At 43.0% G+C, this 26,936-nt stretch overlaps 1 protein-coding gene across 1 annotated transcript in view; it reads right to left on the bottom strand.

Annotated features, from left to right (window-relative positions):
* The window catches only part of LOC141096273 (sodium/glucose cotransporter 1-like), a 176,008-nt gene that overhangs the window by 27,633 nt on the left and 121,439 nt on the right, over positions 1-26,936 (bottom strand). The window contains exons 4-11 of the mRNA XM_073582818.1: positions 18,498-18,557; positions 14,608-14,712; positions 11,473-11,578; positions 8,108-8,188; positions 7,757-7,977; positions 7,532-7,667; positions 7,341-7,448; positions 5,155-5,305 (exon numbers count right to left, since the gene is read on the bottom strand). Of these exons, the coding sequence (XP_073438919.1) occupies positions 5,155-5,305; positions 7,341-7,448; positions 7,532-7,667; positions 7,757-7,977; positions 8,108-8,188; positions 11,473-11,578; positions 14,608-14,712; positions 18,498-18,557 (968 nt within the window). The remainder of the gene's footprint in view (positions 1-5,154; positions 5,306-7,340; positions 7,449-7,531; positions 7,668-7,756; positions 7,978-8,107; positions 8,189-11,472; positions 11,579-14,607; positions 14,713-18,497; positions 18,558-26,936) is intronic.

Below are 26,936 nucleotides of genomic sequence, written 5' to 3'. Positions count from 1 at the left end.
TAACTATACACATGTAGCGCAGCACGGGGCAAGACCGTCGGTGAGGCACTCGTCTCCTCCTTTTATGCCACAGCGCGCTGCATGAAAGTGGGGTCCTGGCTGACTGATGGTGTTAGTGCTGTGAGGGCCTTATACCTGTGCAGGCTTGTTGGTGGACCAGAATCATAGGTTCCGCAGTTCAATAAAGGAGACTCCTGTTCCAAATCACAATCTTTTCTGAACAGTAACTTCAGAAGGGTTATGTACAAGGGATAGCGGGTACAAAGTCTTATGGACGTTTCCTTTGCAGTATTAAACATTTTCATACAGTATCCTTCCATTGAAGTCTACTGAAGGGTCAGAGAAGCACACTATTTCACACTACTTCGTCACAGCCCAGCTTGTCGCCACAGCCTTGATCAGCAAATCTCTCTACTTGCTCAGCTTTTCTGTTTTATATTTCTTTCACTACTGGCACCCTGGATCCAACGCTCGGAACCCACACTAGCTCCACAAGCTCAGTCCTTTTTAGGTGCGTTACCTTCGGCGCTTTGCAAGCTAAAGTTTTCCCGTGACACATCATTCTATTCAATAAACCCTTTTCCTGGAAGGCCACTCTGTCTCAGTGATCACTTCAAGATCTTGCTATTCCCTTGTCCCTTATCCTCCTTTTCTTGTAGTTTACCTAATATGGTAGCACTACTGACATACAGATTCTACTCGTACTTGAACTCGACCATATCTAACTATCAAGTACTGATGCTGTGCTTACTGTTGATGCAAGTACATCAAAGCATGCATGTTGTATAGACTCTGGGGCAACTAGTCATGACTAATGACAGAAGCTTCTTCTCTAACCTTGATCAAAGTAAATCAGAGAAAGTGATCTTGGCTAATGGTCAATGTATGAATTCAGAAGTAAAAATCAAAGATGAGTTGCACCAGCTAAAAATGCAAGGAAAGTGTATCCACTGCTAAACATGAACAGCACAATGATTGTATCCATGTATGGCACAGGAATTTTGCACATAGAGACCCAGAAGCAATAAAAAAGTTAGTGAAAAAACAACTTGCTGATGGTATTACAGTCGATCTGTGTAATCAATGAAATGTACTAGCTGACTTTTAGAGGGAAAATGTCAAGAAAATATTTTCCTAAGAATAGCACTACAAAATCAAAACAGCTTCTGGACTTAACACACAGATGTTTGTGGTCCAATGAGTACTCAAATATCTGGAAAGAAGAGATATTTTTTCACATTCGATGAAGTGCCAGAGAAACTTGAAATGTATCTTGCTGAAGTAAATAACATCTTTGGGAAAATGCCAAAAATTCTGCCTGAAGATAATGGAACCGAATATACACACATGGTCAAAATTGTTGGTACCCCTCGTTTAAAGACAGAAAAGCCCACCATGGTGACAGAAATAACTTGAATCTGACAAAAGTAATAAATTAATAAATCAAAAATCTATGAAAATGGACAAATGCAAATCAGACATTGCTTTTTAACCATGCTTCCACAGAATAAAAAAAAAATAAAACTCATGAAATTGGCCTGGACAGAAATGATGGGACCCTTAGCTTAATATTTTGTTGCACAACCTTTTGAGGCAATCACTGCAATCAAACGATTCCTGTAACTGTCAATGAGAATTCTGCACCTCTCGACAGGTATTTTGGCCCACTCTTCAAAAGCAAACTTCTCCAGTTGTCTCATGTTTGAAGGTTGCCGTTTCCAGACGGCATGTTTCAGCTCTTTCCAAACATGCTCAATAGGATTTACTGTATGTCAGGGCTCATAGAAGGCCACTTCAGAATAGTCCAATATTTTCCTTGTAGCAATTCTTGGGTGTTTTTAGCTGTGTGCTTTGGGTCATTATCCTGTTGCAAGACCCATGACCTGCGACTGAGACCAAGCTTTCTGACACTGGGCAGCACATTTTCTTTCTAGAATCCCTTGAGAGTCTTGAAATTTCTTTGTACCTTGCACAGATTCTAGACACCCTGTGCCAGGTGCATCATAGCAGCCCCAGAACATAGCAGAGTCTTCTCCATGTTTCACAGTAGGGACAGTGTTCTTTTCTTGATATGCTTCATTTTTCTATCAGTGAACATAGAGCTGATGTGCCTTGCCAAAAAGTTCCATTTTTGTCTCCCATGAAGTCCACTTTGGCTCATACAACGACGGATGGTGCGATCTGACACTGATGTTCCTTGAGCTTGAAGTTCACCTTTAATCTGTTTAGAAGTTTTTCTAGGCTCTTTTGTTACCATTCGTATTATCCTTCTCTTTGATTTGTCATCAATTTTCCTCCTGCGGCCACATCCAGGGAGGTTGGCTACAGTCCCATGGAGCATAAATTTCGGAATAATATGTGCAACTGTAGTCACAGGAACATCAAGCTGCTTGGAGATAGTCTTATAACTTTTACCTTTGATATGTTTGTCTATAATTTTTGTTTCTAATCTCCTGAGACAACTCTTTCCTTCGCTTCCTCTGGTCCATGTTGACGTGTGATGCACACCATGTCACCAAACAGCTCAGTGAGTAGCCCTTATTAAAGGCCCACACACTGATTCCAAGATTGTAGACACCTGAGATGCTAATTAATGGACACATCGCGATCTAACCTGTCCATTTTGTCACATTATTTTCAGGAGTACCATCATTTCTGTCCAGACCTATTTCATGAGTTTTATTTTTTTTATTCTGTGGAAGCATGGTTTAAAAGCAATGTCTGACTTTAATTTGTTCATTTTCATAGATTTTTGATTTATTATTACTTTTGTCAGATTCAAGTTATTTCTGTCACCATTGTGGGTTTTTCTGCCATTAAACAAGGGGTACCAGCAATTTTGACCACGTGTGTATGTACAACCATAATGCATGATACAGTCTGCCGTAAAAGAGCTAATTTTCCCTGCTGGTCACAATTGTTGATTTACTGGAGCAAACTTTCAGAAAACAACTTTATATATTTACAAATGCATTTATACTGTATTATTGTTCTCTGAAAAAGCATCTGAGACCTCTTTTAAAACCATCAATCGTTCCTCCTTATGTCTTTCGGGAGACTATTCCACAAATTAGTAATTCGCATGTTAAAAAAGGCCAGTATCCAATGTAGAATTAATCTTTATTTCACCAGATGAAGGGAGTGACCCCTTGTCATTTGAGAGGGTTTTTACATAAAACAGCTTTTAGCCATACATTCTGTATGGGACATGGATGTGCTCTTACAAATTAATAATGCCGCCCCTTTGATGTCTCTTTTTAAGAAAAAATATATTTCATTCTTTTATTCTTTCTTCATAATCTTAAGATTCTTCTTAAGATTCTTCATACCCCTTATCAGTTTTGTGGCTCTTCTAAATACACCTTCTAATTCCAGGGCATTGTTTCTGTAATGTCTGTTTTAGGCCACAGGCTCAAAAAGGCTAGCTCGGACAGTACCTTCGACAGAGGCACAAGCCACTCCAACTAGCAGACTCCAGAAAAACCCCAACACCCTTTAACCCCTATACAAGGATCTAGACTTACATCAGTAGATTGTACCCATATAAGTACTACCGTCCGCCAGGTAGGGTCAAAGTTGAGAAATTGAATAAGGGACAAAATCAGGATCCGTAAGAATAGTCAGAAAGCATAAGTCAAGGTCATAACAAAGAGCAATGAAACAACAAGGAACTAACAGGCAGGAGTGAACCAGAGAAGCACAACACTATATCTAGCAGATTCCAGTAGTAAGCTGGAAACTTTAGTAGGGTGTGGTGCTCTCCAATTTGCTGAAGCAGGGAGCTGATAACTCCAGCTCTGGACAACACACGCATCCATACTGCCAGACCGGATGGCACAATGGTTCCCAGCCACCCAAATCTAAGTGGCAGGACAGAGCCTGTGCCATACAGAGTTTCTGGTTCCAATGACTCTTCTATCACCAGCACCACACATAGAATGAATACGTGGGCACCTGGCAACAGAAGCAGACGTTACAAGAGTGTGTCCTGGTGGAGATATGACAGTTTCTATGAACTGGTGCCCAGAACTGAACTGCATATTCTAAAAGATAAAGCACTTATTCTTTGTAAGAACATGTGGCACATATACTGGTGCCCAGGAGAATAATCTTACATTTCTTTACATTGACCTTCATCTGCCAGGTTGATGCCCAAACACTAATTTTGTCCAAGTGAGCTTGTAAATTATGAACATCTTCCACAGATTTCCCTATACTATACTATATAGATTGATGTCATCTGCAAAAATGGTAACAACACTATTAATCCCGTCTTCTATCTCATTAGAAAATAAATTGAACAACAGCATATGCAGCACAGAACCTGGGGAGTGCACCAGTTACAACCAGAGACCATTAAAAGTAGCAATCATCTACTACAATTCTCTGGGTGTGGTGTTTGAGACAAGAGAGTTTTTGATTCAATTACAAACATTACTTTCTAAGATTACTCACTTTAATTTACCCATTTGGTGTGTATGTGGGACAGTGTCAAACGCCTTTGTAAAGCTCAAAACCACTATTATCCACAGCTATCCCTCTATTCTTTAGTTTTGATATATTACTCTTCAACCCACAACAAGTGTCACATGTGAACATGAACTCATAACCTGTGATGTGGGTCCCACTGAAGTTGGCTATACAGCATGCCTTGATAATATGGCCGCATTTAGTCTCACCATTGACCATTGGTTGACATGTAATGCATTAATAACTTCTTGGAAACTAATTACTGACAGACTAGTAAATATTTTGCTAAATCTTTATTCAATCATTCCACGCTAATATAAGGAATATGTCTTCTGGACCTAGCATGGCCTACTCAAATATGACATATCCTTAATTAACATGAATTACGCTTCACTTCAGGCTATGCATGACGAGTATGTTATCAAGTATTAGAATAGAGATATTGTTTTTAAACATTGATTCATTTACAATGGTTAATGGGTAACTACAGGACCACTTCAACAACCATCACAGATGATAGCTGTTGAAGGGTCAGTCAAGCATTTAATGGCTACTCAAAAAGCTTTTAAAGTAATAAAATGGCAATCAACCAGGGATACATGACACTAGTACTATTTCAGCCAACATATGCCACCCTAAATATGGGAGAACAGTCAAGTGAGCCACTGTAGCAGTTTCAATTACCTCCCAGCTATCATCAGCTCTTTCTCTGAAGCCTTCTTACGGATGTTGGTGTAAATATCCATGGTAAACAGGGTACTGGCACTATTGAAGATGGATGTTAAGGAACTCATGAGAGATGCCAACATTACTGACAACATCAAACCTCGAAGTCCTGGGAAATCAAAGAAAGGTTAGCAAGGATGAATTGTGATGCGATGCTACTTTAGTAAACTGTGACTAAAACAAAATACATAATAGGAAGATAGGTGCCAAGCTGCTACAAAAGAGAGATTACTCATGATAGTTTAATAGACCATCAGCAGTACTGAAGTGACAGTACCAAGAAAAAAAGTTTGCGGTTATTACATTCAGTTGTTGCCAATCTTATACACGGTGGCTATAAAAAGTCTACATACTCCTATTAACGCAGATAAAAGTCAGGGACACAACATATGATGTAGATTTATGCCATCTGTCATGAAATCATTTGCCATGTGAAAAAAAAAACATACTAAGAAGAATCATTTTATAACTTTTTCCACCTTAAATGTCCCCCATAATCTGTACAAATCCATTAGGAAATAAACTGAAATTGTTTTGAGCAGGAAAATTAAAATAACAAAAACAAAATAATGTGGTAGCATAATTGAGAACACCCTTTTATAATTGGTGTAGTGGTTGTGTTTAATATTAGCCAATCACAATTAAACTCATGTTAAGTAGTAGTCCGTACACAGCTGCCATCATTTACAGTGATTCTGATTAAAGTTTTGCTGTTCTAGTAGGATTTCCCTAATATTTTCTTAGAGCGTTTAACAGCAAAATCCATGATCGGTAAAAAGCTTATAACACAGCAAAGGGATCTCATTATTGAAAGTTATCAGTCAGGAGAAGGGTACAAAGAGCATTTCCAAGATAATAGATTTACCATGGAGCACTGTGAAGATGGTCATCACAAAGTGGCTTACATTTGTCATTGCAGTGACAACTAGACCTGGACGTCCCTCAAAAATGAATGAAAAGAAAAGAAGAAAATTGGTCCGGGAGGCTGCTAAGTGGCCTACAGCAATATTAAAGAAGCTGCAGGAAATTCTGACATTCTGGCAAATACTTGATATTCTTCATATATTGTAACTGGCATGTGAGGTAATGTGGCAAGATGGAAGCCTTTCTTTACAAAGAATCGGCTACATTTTGCCAAAACCTGTAAGACAAGTTGGCCAAAAGCATGTGTGACATCGTGCTATGGTCTGAGGAGACCAAAGTTGAACTTTTTTCCCATATTTCCAAAAGGTATATTTGGTGCAAAGTGGTGTGCATCACCAAAACACCACCATAGTCACACAGTGAATCATAGTGGAGGCAGCAATATGCTTGGGGTTGTTTTTCAACATTTCATTTAATGATTTTATGGTGTTTCTTTGTGACCTCCTAAGACTACAATACTGAGTCGTCAATGTGTCTAAATGCTTGGGATTTTCTGTTGTTTGTCACAAGTCGCACGTGACTCACTCTCCAAAGACTTAAATGCAAGTCACATGTGACTGCAACTAGCTTGCAACTTCTCTGAAATTTAGCCATTTTTTACAGAAAAATCACTGTTCTAAAACAGTCGCTTGCCAGCAAATTGCAGACAAGTTGCCCAAATGTTTTTGATCACTGTTTAGTCCTGGCCTTATACTTACAAAACCCGAGTTGACCTATAGGAAGTAAATATTCCTTACTCCCTACCAGTAATTACACAGATTCCCAGATCAACAATTTACATTAATACTCTTAATTCTGTGTTTAATCATTTTCTGGGATATTAGTAACAAGGGGTGTAAAACATTACACAGGTCAAGCTGTCAAGCTTATTAACCAATTAACATTTCAAGTAATAGTGAACAGAGGTGCAGAAACTCTAAAAAATCCGAATTTTAACCTTTACAACAAGGCAAATGTGTTGTCATACTAGACTCGCTAAATTTTGAAGCAAAATAATATCCAATATTACAAATGTTAAGAGTTGTTTGAGAAAAAAAAACCAGAATCAAGGGTAATTTATTAAAGGGTATCCAGAAAAAGCAGACAATATTGTTGAATGGCCCGTGGATTAAAATCCTCACAAAACATGTAAGATTTTGCTTAATACAAAGTACTCTGCAGTTGTCTTGCACTTGCATGTATATTACATATAATAAGTGCTATATCTGAAGGCACCTTACCATCTGGCATCAAATCAATCACCAATTTGGGGTAAGCGATATTGGTACATCCAACTTCTGTGTCGCAATATTTTTTACACTTAGATGGTACCACACAAAGAACTTCATCTAAAAAAAAGAAACTAATTTTATTAATGAATGACAGTGTAACAGGTAATAGTAAGTATTTTACCAAGCTCTTGGGCATTTACTTGTGTATAAAATGCGGCTGATCATTCCGGGAAAAACCATCAAAAACATGGGCAACAGTTTTAGATATCCGCACAGGATACAGCCAGCCTTCACATGTGACATGTTCTTGGCAGAGAGACATCTTTGAACGATTACCTAGCACCAAAAAACAAATGACAAAGGTTTTCCTCATCTACATTCTTCATATAATAATTAAATCTGGACTCACTACATCTCTACATTACCTGATCTGTGCACCAGTACCAAAGAGCCAGGATGGAAAGACCAAAGATAAGGCCAGGCCATGGCATATCTCCAGTTATAGGATCTCGGAAAAGGTGGAATGCGTCAGCTCGTGGAGTGTAACATTTTGGATCAATCAAAGTGCCATTATCATATACTTCAGTAGGAATGGCTGCCATATATTTATCCATGAATGTCTCATAGCTTCCAACTTTGTTGAAAGCTGAAAGAAATTTTCAAGGGTTAAAAAATGGCACACATAAGACAATCTAATGGGGTAGATGTAAACAAAAAAGACAAAAACGCCCTTTTAACGTTCTACTGATTAAGCAAGGTGATTTTAGCTCACTCACCGAAGCCCAAAAGTATGAATGATCCTACGAGCATGATGATGGTTTGCAGAGTATCTGTGTAAATTACAGCAGCCAGGCCACCTAGACAACAAATAAGAACAGTCAGCAAATCAGCAAAAACATGCAGCTAAGGCTCTGTTCTCATCTGCGTCAAAGGATCTGTCAGGATTCTCAGTTGCAGGTTTTGTCTGATTTCAAGGTAAGAATAACACATCATGCAGGGCTATTGTTACTGTTAAAGGCATCATGACGGAACTCGACCAACCCAATTATCAATCAGTAGATTTTGTTGAGCCCTGCTGGTGTCCATTATGCAATGGTTTTATCCAATCTAATGGGGCAGATGGAAATGAAGAGAGCACCATCAATTTATCTTTTCTGCTCCTGTAAGGAGGTGGCGGGGACCCTCAATTGCCTTCTCTCTCTAGAATGATGAACAGCGGTGTTACGTGCGGCTTCCTGATGTTTTCTACTGTTCTTGCAATGTGTAATGTGCTGTATATCTTCTCTTGGTGTTTTACACTGTCACGTGAATGCATTTTTACATGTTTAGCTTAGGGATAGAGTGCAAAGGGTTAAATAGTTGGGAGGAGTTAATAGGTGGACAGTGCAAAGCCTCTGAACTTGGGGAAAGGACTTCCTGCTCTTAGAGCAGAGCCCAGGCAGGCTTGTCCCGGGCAGGACATGCACTGTAGTGAGGACAGAGGAACCCCTGGAAGTGGGGGTAAAAAGCTGCCCCAGGCTGGCGGGCAGCGTGGACACTGGCTCTGTAGGAGGTGTAATACGAGGTTTGTGATGAGGACAGGAACTGGTGTTGTGCTGCCTACTAAAGTCTCAGGGAAAGTAAAGGAAGCATTGTCTTGTTTCCACCGTGTTCAGTAAAGTTTTATCATCGGAACAGAACTTTGGCTTGTGGTGCTTCCTGAGAATTTGTCCCCCTGCAACCAAAGTGAACGTGTGCTGAAGGTAATTGACTGTACTACAGGACTGGAACTTCACCTGTCTTTTCATGTGCAAGGTGCCAGGGTGCTCACTGACTGTTGCTTAAGGGACTCACCCATGACTACCACCCCGCGCCACCTTGTTACACTCCTATGCTGAAACTAAAATATTAACAATGTAAATGTGAACTCAGCCTTAAGTATCATTCAGATTTCAGTTTTTCTGATACGATTTGTATCAATGTTTTTCACGTGTACGTATTACAGTCTATTGGTCTGTTCACATGTCCAGGTGTTTTTACTGACTGAGGCTAGTTTCACACTTGCTTTTTTTTGCAGCGCGTTTTTCCCGCAAAAAAACGCATTGAAAAAACGCATACAAAAGCATACAACTGCTGCGTTTTTTTCAAGCATTTTTATGAGCATGCATGAAAAAAACGCAGCGTTTTTATGCGTTTGTATGCGTTTTTAGTGCGTTTTTACCGCATTTGCGTTTTTTTCCAACATTAGGTGGCCCCTCACACTAACCCAAACCATGACTTTACTAACCCTAACCCTGACCCTAACCCTAACCCTGACCCTAACCCTAACCCTGACCCTAACCCTTAACCAAACCATACTTAACCCTAACCCAAACCCTAAACCCTAACTAACCCTAACCCTAACCCTAACCCTAACCCTGACCCTAACCCTAACCCTGACCCTAACCCTTAACCAAACCATACTTAACCCTAACCCAAACCCTAAACCCTAACTAACCCTAACCCTAACCCTAACCCTGACCCTAACCCTAACCCTGACCCTAACCCTTAACCAAACCATACTTAACCCTAACCCAAACCCTAAACCCTAACTAACCCTGACCCTAACCCTGACCCTAACCCTAACCCTAACCCTGACCCTGACCCTAACCCTGACCCTAACCCTTAACCAAACCATACTTAACCCTAACCCAAACCCTAACTAACCTTAACCCTAACCCTAACCCTGACCCTAACCCTTAACCAAACCATACTTAACCCTAACCCTGACCCTAACCCTAACCCTGACCCTAACCCTTAACCAAACCATACTTAACCCTAACCCAAACCCTAACTAACCTTAACCCTAACCCTAACCCTAACCCTGACCCTAACCCTTAACCAAACCATACTTAACCCTAACCCTGACCCTAACCCTAACCCTGACCCTAACCCTTAACCAAACCATACTTAACCCTAACCCAAACCCTAACTAACCTTAACCCTAACCCTAACCCTAACCCTGACCCTAACCCTTAACCAAACCATACTTAACCCTAACCCTGACCCTAACCCTTAACCAAACCATACTTAACCCTAACCCTGACCCTAACCCTGACCCTAACCCTAACCCTGACCCTAACCCTAACCCTAAACCCCCTTAACTAACCCTAACTCTAACCCAAACCCCTAAATTCCATGGTTAACAAAAAAAAAGCATGTGCAAAAAAACGCATACATGAGCATGCCAGTGCGCACGTATGCGCATCCATAGGCTATAATGGCCATTTTTAGCGCAAAACGTGCGCATACGTGCGCATGCGCTTTTTTGCAGGGCCAAAAAATGCAACATGCTGCGTCTGGAAAATACAAACGCACACCCCAAAAAAACGCAGCGCATGAAAATCGCATACGTGCGCTTACCAGCGCGCAGGTATGCGCACCCATGTTAAATATAGGGGAAAAAACGCATGCGCACGTATGTGTTTTTTTACAGCGCAAAAAAACGCAAATGTGAAACCAGCCTGAGTGGTCTGCACAAAATTACACAGACTTGTCCAACTTTGATCTGAGACTTAGATCAAGCTCATCAATGCAACTCTAGAGGTCCATGGAAAAAAAATCGTACAGAACTCAGATGCAATTCAAATGCTGTTCATTTTTCATGATTTTGTTGATAAAAGAATGTTGAGAAATTTCCATCAGGTTTTTTCATCTGAGAAAAACTGATGAAACTCAGACCAAACTTTCATAACAAAAGTTGACACACCAACTAAACTGTTCAATTTTATCATACAAAAAAATCACTGATGTCTGAAAGAACCCTTACATAACTTTATGTAACACAATTTACTACTCTTCTTTTATCAGCTTTAATACTTATAACAGATGTAGATTCATATACTTATATGAAAACAACAGTTTCCAACATTTTAGCCAGTTTCGACAGATGCTATTGGCCCACAATGGATATTGCAAGGAATGTCTAATGTGTGTCAAAGGGTTTTCTCAGAGCTGAAAGTTGTAATATTGATTAGGAATAACTTACTGATCAATGGGGGTTTGATCACTGGCACCGCCATTGATCTCGAAATCAGGCCCATATTGAGTGGAGCAGAGGTGTGCGTTCTCCACCTCCTCTTCATTCATTGTCTACGGGACTATTCTAAGAAAGCTTACCTACCAGTAACAGTGTACAAAGCAGTGATCAGCAGCAGCATCACGATAGCTATATAGATATTGATCTTCATAGCTTGTTGGATGAAAATGGCTCCAGAAAACATGTCAGCCTAAAAAAAGAAGATATAAGCAGTATTGGAGATATTTTCTAAATGTTGTAAGAGCGCAGAGTACCAAAGAGTTTTTAATACGATGAAGCCATTATTCTGTCAGTGTGGATACAATACTTATAATTGTGTAAGATATTCTGGCTGGAGGTAATGTATGAGAAAGAAAGAAGTTCTACCCCTTCTAGCTACAGTCTTCTATTGTTATATATTTTCAGCCTGAATGGCTTGAAATGCACATAAATGGTTATATAGTTACATAGTAACTATATGTTGGTGGAAAAAATACATGAGTTTATCAAGTTAAACCTTCCTCCACCAGATATACATTATCTTTTGCTAGACTATTTATATCCGACAATTCCATTTGTTGTGAGAAAATCATCCAGCCCTTTTTTAAATACTGTTATAGGCACTGCCATCACTACCTCCTGTGGTCGGGCATTCCAAAGTCTGACTGCTCTAACTTTAAAGAACCCTTTCATATATAGTTACCAGAATTGCCGTTCTGCTATACTTAATAAATGTCCCCTCTACTTTTGTAAGGTCCTTTGGAAGGAATAAGTCATGTGCTGGTTCTTTGTATTGACCACACATGATGTATACATATAAATGAGATCTCCTCTGAGATGTCTTTTTTATAAGCTAAACAAGCCAACTTTTCCAAACTCTCATCATAGGAGAGGCCTTCCATCCCTTGTAAAGATCTAGTTGATCACCCGTGAACTCACTCTAACTTCCCAATATCCTTTTAAAAATGTGGTGCCAAAACTGAATCCTTTAATTTTTAGAGGGGAAATAATACATTGGGATCATGGGATTTAGCTCTCTTTTTATCACCCAAAAATCTTGCCTGCTTTTACGGCTGCTTCCTGACATTGAGTACTGCTGCTTAGCTTGTAACCAGAATACCCAAGTCCTTCTCCTGTTCTGTAGTCCCTAGTTTATTTCAATTGAATCTATATGCACCAGTATTATTTTCTCTGCTTTAGATGCATTACTCTTTTTTTATCACTAATAAATCCCATCAGCCATATGTTTGCCCATGCAGACATCTTATCTAGATAATTTTGTAACATTATACCATCAAGCTCAGTTTAGAACGGTGATATATGGTGATATTAGATATAGCGCTTCTATTGATATACTATTCCATTTTTAGGAATGGCATGTAACCTGCATCACATTGTAAAAACAGATATTGTAATGCTTAATTCTAGAATGAGTACAAAGCCTATAGAGCTATGGCGCTATAGAGTTCAAGTCATCTTTCTCTCTGAAGAGGCAATTTGCATATTAAATTTCCCAGATGAGGATTGCCATTGCATGGCGAATAAGCCTCCTTACCTTGACATGCCAGAGCTGGTATGTTTCTCTCCACAAGGAGAAATGTTACGACTTAGGCTTTGTTTCCACAGTCAGGAAACCTTCAGGATTTGCTGCGGATTGGACACTGCGTACAGCCACAGCGTCCAATCCGCAGAGTCCAGATGTTACAGCATAGTGGAGGGGATTTTATGAAATCCCATCTCCACTATGCACGCAGGGCCGCATCCGGCAGCCCTGCGTAACCGGACATGCGGCGCGTCTTTCCAGATTGCAGCATGTCTATTTATCTTTCGTGACACTCCGTCTCCGCAAAATAAATTACCCAGTCTATGAATATGAAGAGGTGATTCTGCATGTGTTCAATGAACACATGCGGAATCACTGCACGTACAACAGGGGGGGCACTTTGGGCGGAGTGGGGTATCCGCTGCGTCCAAAGCGCAGGGAATCCTGAACAAGGAGACATAGCCTAAGACCTTCTCCCGAGCCTCTCGCCTAGCCAAATCAGTTCTCATACTTTGCTCCGGCGAGGGCCAATAGCCCGAAACACTGTATATTTGTCTATGAGGCAGTATAATGATATTTTTATTTTTAAGGGCACCGTGTCAGGATTTGTTGCAGAAGATGGAGAAGAGAGAAATCTGGAGAGATGAGCTCTGGGCATGAAATCTCATCATGGCATCTGTACTACATGAAGACAAAAGAGATGGAAATGACTCCAATCAGAGAAAATGTCACCTGTAAGGTATCTGGATGTAAGTGTTTATTTGTGCTATTGCTTGCGAAGTGGTTCCTGTATAGTTCACAGTTTGATGAAGGCTGGTAAAAAACAACTTCCAGAACCTCCTTTTAATTGTGAAAGACATTTTGGGAATTATAGATTTATGTGACACAAATGTATATAAAGCTGACCTGACATTGCAATTGATCATTGTACTAAGCTTGGTGCTGCATTCATGTACTGACTGTAGTTCTGGTGCTGCATTCATGTACTGACAGTGGTTTTTGTGCTCCATTAATTTACTGATAATGGTTCTGGTGATGCATTCAGATACTGATGGTGGTTCTGAAGCTGCATTCATCTACTGATAGTTGTTCTGATCTTGAACACTTGTAGCAATCCATAATATTCTTAAAACTGAAAAATCCTCAAAACTTAGTTTTGAGATTATGAGGTGGATTTGACTAGTTTCTATTAAATTTCTGCTCCAAAAAGTCAGTGTAAGGAAGGGTATGTTTACACTTAATTCTTGGAGCAGAAACTTTCCAAATCCTTTTCAAATACGTAAAACTTGGTTCTGGTTATGTTTTAATGTACTGACGGTGTTTCTGGGGATGTATTCATGTAATATTTACATTTATATTTTTTTCGGTTCTAGGGATTGATTCAGTATGACAGTCTGGTCCTTGTGCCAAAAAATCTTGTGCACCCCTGGTCTACATGTACCCTAAAAAAGTTTGCTTACAGCTATTTCTCCTGCCTCCCCGACATATGAACATGGGCTTGGATGAGTGATCATGTATTTGCAAAGGTGAATGAGGATGCCAGACATCTCTTGTCATCCTGAAGAACAAAAGAGATGACCTTTGAGTTGAAACTTTCTCATAATATCAGTGTAATTATAATGAAAACTGGGAGGGTGACCAATTTTAAAACACTGACGTTCAAATGCCTAATGGGAGTAAACGTAAAATGAACTCACTGAGATCTTGGTAAACACATAAAGAAGTAGTGAAAGAACGGACAGGTAAATTCGAATTCGATCCCCTCCAAAACGTTTCCGCAGGTACTCTGGCATTGTGATTACCTAGGAAAAAATAATTTTTTAATACAGTCATGCATCACAGTTACCATTTTGTTGGAATGGAGTTGTCACATGAAGAAATGTTCACAGCATGATTGCCAGATGGACCCATAAACCCTATGAGCGAATAGATGCCCTTCAACATCCATTGTGGTAGACAACATCAACATACTACATTTTTGGATCAAGAATTTCAGCCTGGCACAGCAAAAAAATCTAATACTGCCAATTATATCTTTTAATCGTAATTTTAGTCTGCAGGTGTCATATATCATGCAAGGAATATATTGGGATTCTTCCTAAATAAATGGCAGGAGAATTTACTGATTAATATGCTAAACAGAACCAAACACAGCCTATGTTTTTCTTGCCTTACTGTTTTACATTTTTGATCAGGTGATCAAAAAATTGACTCAACCATTTAATTTGACTTCTCAGTGTCATTGTACGGACCTGACAAAATTACTTAATGTGGATCTTTCATCAGATTTAAGGCTGGGGTCACACTCGCGTGAGTCTCTCGCATCAATACCCCGCACTGCCGCCGGCACTCAGGACTGAAGTGTGCAGCTGCGTATAAATACATGCAGCCGCACACTCCGGTCCTGAGTGCTGGCGGCAGTGCCGGGTATTGATGCGAGTTTCTCGCATTACACATGCAAGTGTGACCCCAGCCTAAGGCCGGGATCACACACAGCGAAATACGGCCGAGTCTCGCAGGTTAAAACCAAGCTCTGGCACCGACACTCCGGAGCGGAGCGTGCAGCTCCATGTATTGCTGTGCGGCTGCACGCTCCGCTCCAGAGTGCCGGACCCAGAGCTTGGTTTTAACCTGCGAGACTCGGCCGTATCTCGCTGTGTGTGATCCCGGCCTAACACTAAAAACTGCATTCATTTTAAAAATAGATCATTTAAACCTGATGACACTGATTGAATGGCGGCATAATCTTAATATTAAAACAAGCATTTTATGAGTCCAACTGAAGAGAGAGCTTGAGTCCAAGGCCTGATTTAGCAAGGATTTTTTTTGGTGTAAAGCTCCTTGAAATTTTTCTAACTTTTTCTGCAACTTGAAGTTGTGCAAACATTTAGGGATTTTTTATGTTTTTATGCCAATGCTAGACATTTTCCCATAAGTGGATGAAGCTGGACTGGGATGGTGTGTGTGAAAACCTGCCCATCAAATTCATCATAATTTCCACCACAAAGGTGGTGTTAAATATGCCAGAAGTTTTCAGATTTCCCACCAGTTGTAAGATACACTTGGTCGTTTGCCAGCACTCTGCAGTTTTCATTAAGGCTGTGTGCCCACGTTGCGTTTTTTAAGCGTTTCTGCTGCGGAAACGCTTAAGAAAAGCATCTAATGTAATAGAATGGAAAACGCACATGTTGTGCTAATGGTGCGTTTTTTTCCGCTGCGGAAATGCTTAGCGGAAAAAACGCAGCATGTTCATTAATTGTGCGGAACCGCAAAAACGCATAGGAAACCGCATGTCAAAACGCTTGACAATCGCGTAAAAAAAGCGTGTCAAAAAGCGCATGCGTTTTCCCTGGCAAGGGCATGCGTTTCTGCTCAGGAAAAAAACGCTTGAAAAATGCTACGTGGGCACATAGCCTAAGACTGTTGTGCAAAAGGATGCCTAAATGTATTTAATCTCTGCTGACCCAGCCTAACTGACAGCTGCAGCTTGTACTGAAGAGTGTGAGATCTAAGTAGCAGGGAGGAGGGGCACTGAGGAGCCTGGTTTGCAGAGAAAGGGTTTAATCATTCAAAAAGAATTACACAGAAATTCTGATATGCATGATTAAGGTAAGCACATCAGACCCATCAGGTCTTAGAGATCAATTTAGTATTGTATACAGTTTGTGTTGTGAAATCTGATGTACTGTGAAAAAGTCACTGACCTTTATTTACTAAGACTGATGTTTTGAACTCCAGTTTTGATTGAAATGTGCACTCCTATGAATGTGGTGCATCCTTAAGGCTACGTTCACACGTAGCGGAACACTCGGAAGTTACCACGAGAATTCCGGATTCCATTCCGCGGGAAAATCGCATTTTAAATTCCTGCGGAAAAATTAGCGAATTGCAAGCGTAATTAGCTTGCAAAATGCTAGCGTTTTCCAAGCGATCTGGAGCATCGCTTGGAGAACTGATTGACAGGTTGGTCACACTCGTCAAACATAGTGTTTGACAAGTGTGACCAACTTTTTACTACTGATGCTGCCTATGCGGCATCAGTAGTAAAAGATAAAATGTAAAAAATAATAAAAAAAAATAAAAAATATTGTTATTCTCACCTTCCGACGTCCCGCGCAGCCTTCCCGCGTCTCTCCACACTCCCGGTCCCAGTAATCCTTTTAACGAATGACCGCGAGACGTCGCACTCCCGCGAGATCTCAACGTCATCGTGGTCATTCTCGCAAAGGATTACTGGGAGCGTGGAGAGAGGCGGGAAGGCTGCGCAGGATGCCGGAAGGTGAGAATAACAATATTTTTTTATTTTAATTCTATTTTTTACAGGGATATGGTACCCACAGCTCGGAGGACAGTCTCCTCTCTTCCGGGCCGTGGGTACCATCCGTAAATGTTCTGCTTACTTTTCGCATGGTGGGCACATGCACAGCCACATGAGGGAAGTAAGCAGAACAATGCAATCCTATGGGTGCGCCGTGATTCCGCTAAATTAATGAGCATGCTGCGTTTTTTACCGCAAAGCGATTCCACCGCGGAAAAAAATGCAGCATTAGCACAGCATTGCGGAATCCCATAGGATTGCATGGGATGCTTATTTTTCGCGTTTTCGCGGCAAAGTCGCGCGTTTAAAACCAACGCGAAAATGCAAAAAAACCGCCACGTGTGATCTCAGCCTCAATTACCATGCCCCACGCTACAAATGAGCTACAGACATGTGGTGGCACACAATTCTGTCTTAACTTATGCAGAATAAAAGATCATGAATTTGACGGCCGTGCTTGATCTTGCCTCATCCCACTGGAGCTCCTGGCACTTTTCAACAGTAGGCAGAGTTTACCGGCAATTTAAAGTTGCACAAAAGTTTTGTGACATTCTAGAAAACTGCTTGATGAACCGGAGCCACTGACTAAGACTCTCAGCCTAATTATTGGGAAAAGCCATATAATGCAGTCATAAACCAATTGTTATCCATTGCTAGAACATCATAACATAATTTATAGGAGAATATTTATAAACATTTTACTGTAATTCACTAACAAAGAAGGTGTTTTTGATCCTGTTTCATGTTGATTAGCAATGAGTAAAAGTGGCTGGAAATAATTATTTCACTTGCAATTTTTAAAGTAGTTTTCTCATTATATATGGATGAAATTACAAAGTGTTTGTGAAAACATGCCACTTTATTTCTTATTAAAAAATCTTTCTCCAATCACCAGAATGGAGAAAATTGTAGTTTTATTGTGTACTGCTTGTTGCTTAGGTTACCAGCCACCTCTGCAATCTATCAGAGGTGACTGATTTTCTAGGCAAGGAGTGCTCGTTTGAAAGCTGTTAGCAACAGAGCTTGAAAGCGCTGTTATAATGCTGGTTTGATCACTGGGTCCAGCCAGCTTCAGTGTCCTTGCACTCCTCTGGTGCTGCTTCTGCATGCAGGATCAGGAGGTGCACAGTTCAGACCAATAACGCGACAATGCTGCTTGTCTGAACAGTAAATCATCAGGAAGCTGGGAGGCAGAGGAATGATGCACTCCTTAAGAGCAAAGAGAGCAACCCTTTACATTTTGGAAAAATGTTCTTTGACAAGACTCACCCCTGCTTTCACATAGATTGGCACAAAGATCCATCCTAGAATGACCACCATGACCAGAGCCTGAAAAAAAAGATGTAAAAATTCTTCGGTGATTATTTTCCTTTGTATTCCAAATATTTCATGATTTTACTTGCTGTCAGTGAAAGGAAATATTGTTTCTACCTAGGTAATGAAAACCTGTACAGACCTAAAGGCTCCAATATACTTTAGACAGCTGTTGGTGGAAAGATGGTCCGACCTGCAGCTGTCTCACCCAGAAGCGTAGCTAGGGTTTCAGATTGGGGGGGGGGCGAAGCTTCTCAACCTTGATTACAAGTGGGTGACGCACCCTAATAGTGGAGGAGAACCTCAGCAGATGACCGCGCTGTTACTGAAAATAATCTCTATATAAAGACCAACACTGATATTACTGCCATATGGTGGCCATATAGTGGTAGATACCAGTACTAGAGAACATATAAGTGATCACAGCACAATTACAGATAATGACTTACAGCTGAAGTTCTTTCTGATGGAATCATTCACTTTTCACATCTTTTCCATCTGGCCCAGACCAACATTACAACTTCTCCCAGACAGGACTCGGCTGCAGAGATTATAACAAAGACATTTTACTTCTCACATTTTCAGCACTGTTGCCAATGGGACTATTCCCAGCCTGCTCAAACTCCTCATCCTGCTGATACCCAGTACTGAGCAGCTGCTGCCTTATGTGTCTTTATTACTGCACCTGATACCCTAATAATGAGCCGCAGCTGCTATATGTGTCCATATCACTGCACCTGCTGTGTGGTTCCCTGTGCCCTCTAAATTTTAAAGCAACCCTCTAGAATATAGTAATGCTGGGTGCAAGTGCCCTAGAAAACAGTGCCCACATTTTGTCCCCTAGAAAGTAATAATCCCCTCAGTGTGCCCCTTTGACAGTAACCCGAGTTCCCCTATAACTATGATAAGTGCCCACTTCACATTATATAATGTCTCCCTTATACACAGTATGATCCTCTTTTATACACAGTATTATGCCCCCTCACTGTATATATACTGACCCCTTAGTATCCCCAAACTGTTTGATGGCTCCAACACTGTAATCTCCACACTGCATGATGGCCCCCTAGATAGCCTCCATATAGCATAATGCACAAAATACAATCCTCAATATAGTCCTCAATACAGTATAATGCATTCCCCATAGGCAGACTCTATATAGTATAATGTACTCCCCATACGCCTCCATATAGTAAAATGAACTCTCCATATGCCTCCATATAGTACAGGGTGGGCCATTTATGTGGATACACCTGGGTAGGCCATTTATAAAGATGCAATCCAAAATGGCCGACTTCAAAATGGCCACCATGGTCACCACCCATCTTGAAAAGTTTTCCCCCTCACATATACTAATGTGCCACAAACTGGAAGTTGATATCACCAACCATTCCCATTTTATTTAGGTTTATCCATATAAATGGCCCACCCAGGTGTATCCATATAAATGGCCCACCCAGGTGTATCCATATAAATGGCCCACCCTGTATAATGCACCTCCATAGGCAGACTCTATATAGTATAATGCACTCCCCCATAGGCAGACTATATATACTATAATGTACCCCCCATAGGCAGACTCTATAGTATAATGTACCCCCATAGGCAGACTCTATAGTATAAAATACCCCCCATAGGCAGACTCTATAGTATAATGTATCCCCATAAGCAGAATCTAATATAATGCACCCCCATAGACAGCCCCTGTAGTATAATGCAACCCTTAATATAATACACCCTCATAGGCAGACTCTATAGTATAATGCAGCTTCTAACATAATGCACCCCCATAGGCAGACTCTATAGTATAATGCAGCTTCTAATATAATGCACCCCCCATAGGCAGACTTTATAGTATAATGCAGCCTCTAATATAATGCACCCCCATAGGCAGCCTCTATAGTATAATGCAGCCCTTAATATAATGCACCGCCACAGGCAGACTATCTAATATATAAAGCTCAAGTGTGTGTGTGTGTGTATGTATGTGTGTATGTGTGTGTGTATGTCCGGGATTGGCATCCACACCGTCGCAGCTACAGCCACAAAATTTTACACAGTCACACGTCTGGACCCCGAGAGCGTCCTAGGCTATGCTGTGGGGCGAAATTTTAACCCCGCGTGTTCCAATTCACCAAACAATTTTTCCCTTATCTACATAATGGGGAAAAAGTGTGTGTGTCAAGCTCCGCCCCTCATTATGATGTCATAATGGTTGCCATGTCGACGCTGATGTCATCATAGGTTGCAAGCCCCGCTGCTCATTATGATTTCATAATGGTTGACTATGGGATGGAGGATGTGTGATGGGTATATGGGCATTGGACTATGGGATGGAGGATATGTATGACGGGTATATGGGCACGGGACTATGGGATGGAGGATGTGTGATGGGTATATGGGCACAGGACTATGGGATGGAGGATGTGTGATGGTATATGGGCACGGGACTATGGGATGGAGGATGTGTGATGGGTATATGGGCACGGGGGCACGGGACTATGGGATGGAAGATGTGTGATGGGTATATGGGCACTGGACTATGGGATGGAGGATATGGATGATGGGTATATGGGCACGGGACTATGGGATAGCGGATATATATGACGGGTATATGGGCACGGGACTATGGGATGGAGGATGTGTGATGGGTATATGGGCACTGGACTATGGGATGGAGGATATGTATGATGGGTATATGGGCACGGGACTATGGGATAGCGGATATATATGACGGGTATATGGGCACGGGACTATGGGATGGAGGATGTGTGATGGGTATATGGGCACTGGACTATGGGATGGAGGATATGTATGATGGGTATATGGGCACGGGACTATGGGATGTCGGATATGTATGATGGGTATATGGGCACGGGACTATGGGATGGAGGATATGTATGATGGGTATATGGGCATGGGGCTATGGGATGGAGAATATGTATGATGGGTATGTGGGCATGGGACTATGGGATGGTGGATGTGTGATGGGTATATGGGCACTCAACTATGGGATGGAGGATATGTATGATGGGATGATGGGTATATGGGCACGGGCCTATGGGATCGTGGATATGTATGATGGGTATATGGGCACGGGCCTATGGGATCGTGGATATGTATGATGGGTATATGGGCACGGGACTATGGGATGGAGGATAATTATAACTTGCTATAACTAACCACAGTTAGTTACTAAGCCCGGGTAGCGCTGGACTCTTCAGCTAGTAAAGTATAATGCAGCCTCTAATATAATGCACCCCCATAGGCAGCCTCTATAGTATAATTCAGCCTCATCTAATATATAAAGCTCAAGTGTGTGTATGTATGTATGTGTGTGTATGTCCGGGATTGGCATCCGCACCGTTGCAGCTACAGCCACAAAATTTGGCACAGTCACATGGCTGGACCCCGAGAGTGTCCTAAGCTATGTTGTGAGGCGAAATTTTAACCCCACACTTTCCAATTCACCAAAAAATGTTGCCCCTATCTACATAATGGGGAAAAAAGTGTGTGTGTATCAAGCCCCGCCCCTCATTATGATGTCATAATGGTTGCCATGGCGACGCTGATGTCATCACAGGTTGCAAGCCCCGCCGCTCATTATGATGTCATAATGGTTGACTATGGGATGGAGGATGTGTGATGGGTATATGGGCACTAGACTATGGGATGGAGGATATGTATGACGGGTATATGGGCTCGGGACTATGGGATGGAGGATGTGTGATGGGTATATGGCCACTGGACTATGGGATGGAGGATATGTATGATGGGTATATGGGCATGGGACTAAGAGATGAAGGATGTGTGAAGGGTATATGGGCACTGGACTATGGGATGGCGAATATGTATGATGGGTATATGGGCACTGGACTATGGGATGGAGGATATGTATGACGGGTATCTGGGCATGGGACTATGGGATGGAGAATATGTATGATGGGTATATGGGCACAGGACTATGGGATGGAGGATATGTATGATGGGTATATGGGCATGGGACTAAGAGATGAAGGATGTGTGATGGGTATATGGGCACTCAACTATGGGATGGCGAATATGTATGATGGGTATATGGGCATGGGACTATGGGATGGAGAATATGTATGATGGGTATATGGGCATGGGACTATGGGATGGAGGATGTGTGATGGGTATTTGGGCACTCGACTATGGGATGGAGGATATGTATGATGGGTATATGGGCACGGGCCTATGGGATCGTGGATATGTATGATGGGTATATGGGCACGGGACTTTGGGATGGAGGATAATTATAATTTGTTATAACTAACCACAGTTAGTTACTATGCCCGGGCAGCGCCGGACTCTTCAGCTAGTAAAAAATAAATACAATACTCACCTCTCTTTCTCTGGACTGCAGTGCTGTGCATGCCGATACAGTTACAGTAGCGTAGCTCTGGGTGGGCCCCTCTGCCTCCCCGGTTGCTACGCTACTGGTCTCACCTGATTCTTCTCGCTCAGCCAAGTGCTACTGTGTTCTCTACGAGAGAGTCACTACTACACCACGTTCCAAATTATAATGCAAATACTATTCTACTCTGATGAAATACTATTCTACTCTGATGTTCCTAAATAGTCGATGCAAATGATTCAGTATAAAGCCGGCGTCACACTACTGTAGAATACGGGCAAGTGCTATGCGAGAAAACATCGCATAGCACTCGGCCCAGTGTTAGGGCCCCATCACACATAGCGATCTCGCTAGCGAGATCGCTGCTGAGTCACAAGTTTTGTGACACAACAGCGATCTCACCAGCGAGATCGCTGTGTGTGACAGCGATCAGCGACCGGCCCCCCTGCCGGTATCGCTGATCGCTGCAAGAAACCTCTGGACATTTTTTTCGTCCCTGATCTCCCGCTGGCCAGCACGCATCGCTGCGTGTGACAGGCGGGAGACCTGCGATCAGTTGGTAACTAACGTACACATCGGGTATCCAAGGGATGCGCGTCCCTTGGATACCCAATGTGTACGTTAGTTACCAGCGAGTTACAGGTGCCGCCGCCTCACGCTGGGGACCAGGAGCCCGCAGAGTGTGTACCTGCCGCCGCCGCCGCACGCTGGGGACCAGGAGGCAGCAGGATGCCGCCAGGAGCGGCCGGAGATGCAGGCGCACCCTCTGCTGGTGGAGGACTGGAACAGCAGGCACACTTGTCCGCTGCTCCCGGGCTCACTCCTCACCTCGGCGTCGGCGTGCTGATCGCTGGTGAAGCTGTCTGTGTGACAACTCACCAGCGATCACATAGCGACTTACCAGCGATCCTGACACGTTGATATCGTTGTCGGGATCGCTGGTAAGTCGCTATGTGTGACTCCAGCTTTAATCTAAGGGACAGGTCACATCACCGATTATTTTCTTGGGCGTATTGCATCGCTATATTTTGATAGCTATATTTTTTCCATATTTCGGCTGACATAGTCATGTGAGGGCTTGTTTTTTTTGCGGGATGAGCTGATGTTTTTATTTGTACCATTTTTCGGCACATGACATTTTCATTTTTTGATTGCTTTGTATTACGAATTTTGGGAGGCAGAATGAACAAAAACCATCAAATTTTTTTTTGTTTTTTTTAATGCCATTCCACAGGTCAGTACGAATATGTGGCGCCCCTAAGGCTCAGTCGCCACAGAGGTACTGCACCTTCTCCTAAGGTGTAGTGCCCCACCACCTAGGTAAGTTGGGAACTCCTTTCCACGCTCCAACACTCGCATCCCACACAACAGGGTAGTTCTGCACAACCACATCGCGGCTCAGTGCTTAGAGAGCAGCAGAGCACCTCTGGTGGTTCCCTGCATGGAACACTGGATGTGCTGGGAGGTGGGTGGAGTTGAGATCCATATAAAAGTTTGGGAAGGTTTAGAATTGCAGATCGGTCTGAGAGGTCAGTCTGACGGGAGGTCAGGCGGGAGAAGGACAGTCAGTCAGGAGAGTCTGAGGACGGGTCCGAGAGGAAGGAGATCACTAGATGAGGGAGAGAAGAAGGAGTGCTGCAGCTGCCTCAGTGATCTGAGCCAGCTGGCACGGGAAAGGAACAGAAGGAGAAAGACATAGAACTGCAACCTAAGCTTCCATAAGAGAGAGGAGGAACATTGCAGAACGAAGTAGTAGGAGAACAGAGAGGAGTTGTGGGTTGGAAGAGGAACCCTGCCTATAGGTTCTCAGCGCAAGGCCGGGGCCCGGTCACCGAGGTTGTATGGACACTTATGGTTCTGCAGCAGACACCGGTGGAGTAGTTGGCTGTAAATGCACTACTCCCATCTAAGACTTGGGGCACAACAGCAACTGAATAGAGAGCCAGGACTCCGGAGAAGGGAGTCCCCGAGAGAGGCTACAGCTGTCTGCCATACAAGTAGAGTTGTTAGGAACATCTGACAGGAGGAACTTCAGAGTACCACGGTACTGGAGCTCTTCACCCCTTAAGGCGCAATAGAGGAGTCGTTCAGGAAATGTACATGTTGGCGGAGTGTTGGAGAGGAGAATCCTGACTTGCCCGGGAGGTTGATTGAGTCTCTGCCCCGGAGGACATGGCACGGAGGCAGGCACCAGTGTGTACCATGGACTGTGAGTAAAGCTTTGGAACTTCAAGCCCTGGTGTTTTCCATTCATTTGTGCGCTAACACCGTCAGCACCGCTACATCTGAGTACCAGCATTCCTCACACCGCCTGCGCCTATACACTGCCCTGGGGTTACAGCTTCACCTGTGGGGAGCTACACCATCTATGCTGCAACACACCATCATCCCCAGAGGATCTGCATGCAGCGTTGGCTTAACATTTTGCTTGCCAAACACCACAGGTGGCGTCACGAACTATTCCATTCCATTACACCATTACATTCCCCCATTACTTGGGCGCCCAGGGCCATGGACCGGGTCACTGCTGCTGTGACACATCCCACTGACAACGGCCCGATACCGACTACCCCACAGCCTGGGAGGGCGACCCAATTTTTGGCGTCACAAACAGGATGACGAGACCCGATTCCATCGGGTTCTGTGCGCCTGAAAGTTGTGAGACTTTGAACTTTTGAAAATGTGTAGAAGACTCGATTTAATAGACTGTAAAATGGACATTAGAAATGGCCGCTGGCGCGGAGAAGAAGGGCGTGAAGAGATGGGAGGTCCTAGAAAAAGACCGCGAAGAGTATTGGGCCTTCCCTGCCTGAAATACTATGTGACAGCGACATGGCCCACGCCCCGAGGGGTTCGTATACTGGCTTGGTATGGAGGCGCTGGAAGAAGACGCCACCCCCGGAAGGAGGGGCAGAAGAAGCCAGTGGCGGGAAAGGGGCAGAGGCAGGAAGAAGAATGCCAGAATGACATGATGAAAGAAGACGAGAAGTCAGAAGAACAGGGGGAGGAGAAGCCACTCGCCCCTAGGCCGCCCACGCGGAGGCTATGACCGCTGATACATCCTCAGCAGCGGCCGCCACCACCTCACCCCCGATTCTGCCATTGGATGAGTCCCATTCGGAGAAGATACATGAGGGTTCTGGAGCAGAACGGAGGGCCGGGACCGTGCCCCTGCCTGGACTGGGCGCGGCTACACCGACCTCCACCGACGACCCCGGCTGAGACCGACCTGGCCCCGGCACGGATCCAGCTGCGGCCCATCCCACCAGTCACCCCGGGAGTTGCGGCTGCTGCTATCTGCCACCCGGTACCTGAGCAGGAACCGCGGCTGGAAACGCCAGGTATGAATCCTGCCCCAGGGTTGACCCTAGCTTTGGGAGCGGAACCACTGGATAGGAATGGCCCAGTTGACCTCAGCCGACGATCCCCGACTGCGGTACCATTGACTGAAGTCCCAAAGGACTCTGAGGAGTCAGATCCAGAAGAATTAGTGACGGCGCCGACTGAATCGCCAATAGCGGTGGACGTCTCTATGGCCCTTTCGATTACCCCAATCAGTCCCCATCTCTCCCTGTGGGAAGCAGAGTATATGTGGCTAGCAAGTAACCAGCAGGACGAAGATACCACATCCGGTAGCGGTACCCAAGCTTCCAGAACCCCAGGAGGGGACCAAAATTAAGAAATTTACAAATCTCATACCCAGGAGGGTTTGTTTGCACCAGTTGTGCCCTTTTGTTCATTATGTTTTTGTTTTTCTGGTAGCACTTTTGTTGCCTAGTTTTTACAGTGGCAGCGTTCTTCAATTTTGAACTACAGTGATCATGAACTTGGAGTGTATCACAAACTCTCTTGTAAATAGATTGCACCTCTTTAGGTGCTCTCTCTTGGTTTTACATAGAAAGACACTTCGCAAAGATAATGTGTTACATAAAAACACTTTGCGAAAATGATGTTTTGCATGGACACTTTTCGAAGATGATGTCTACCTCAAAGGACACTGCAAGAAATCCTGGCTG

Source organism: Dendrobates tinctorius, unplaced genomic scaffold (assembly GCF_039654945.1).
Source record: "Dendrobates tinctorius isolate UK_male_01 unplaced genomic scaffold, ASM3965494v1 ptg000073l, whole genome shotgun sequence".
Lineage (NCBI taxonomy): Eukaryota > Metazoa > Chordata > Amphibia > Anura > Dendrobatidae > Dendrobates > Dendrobates tinctorius.
Note: the sequence above shows the minus strand (reverse complement) of the source record. Positions and strands in the feature narration are given on the sequence as shown.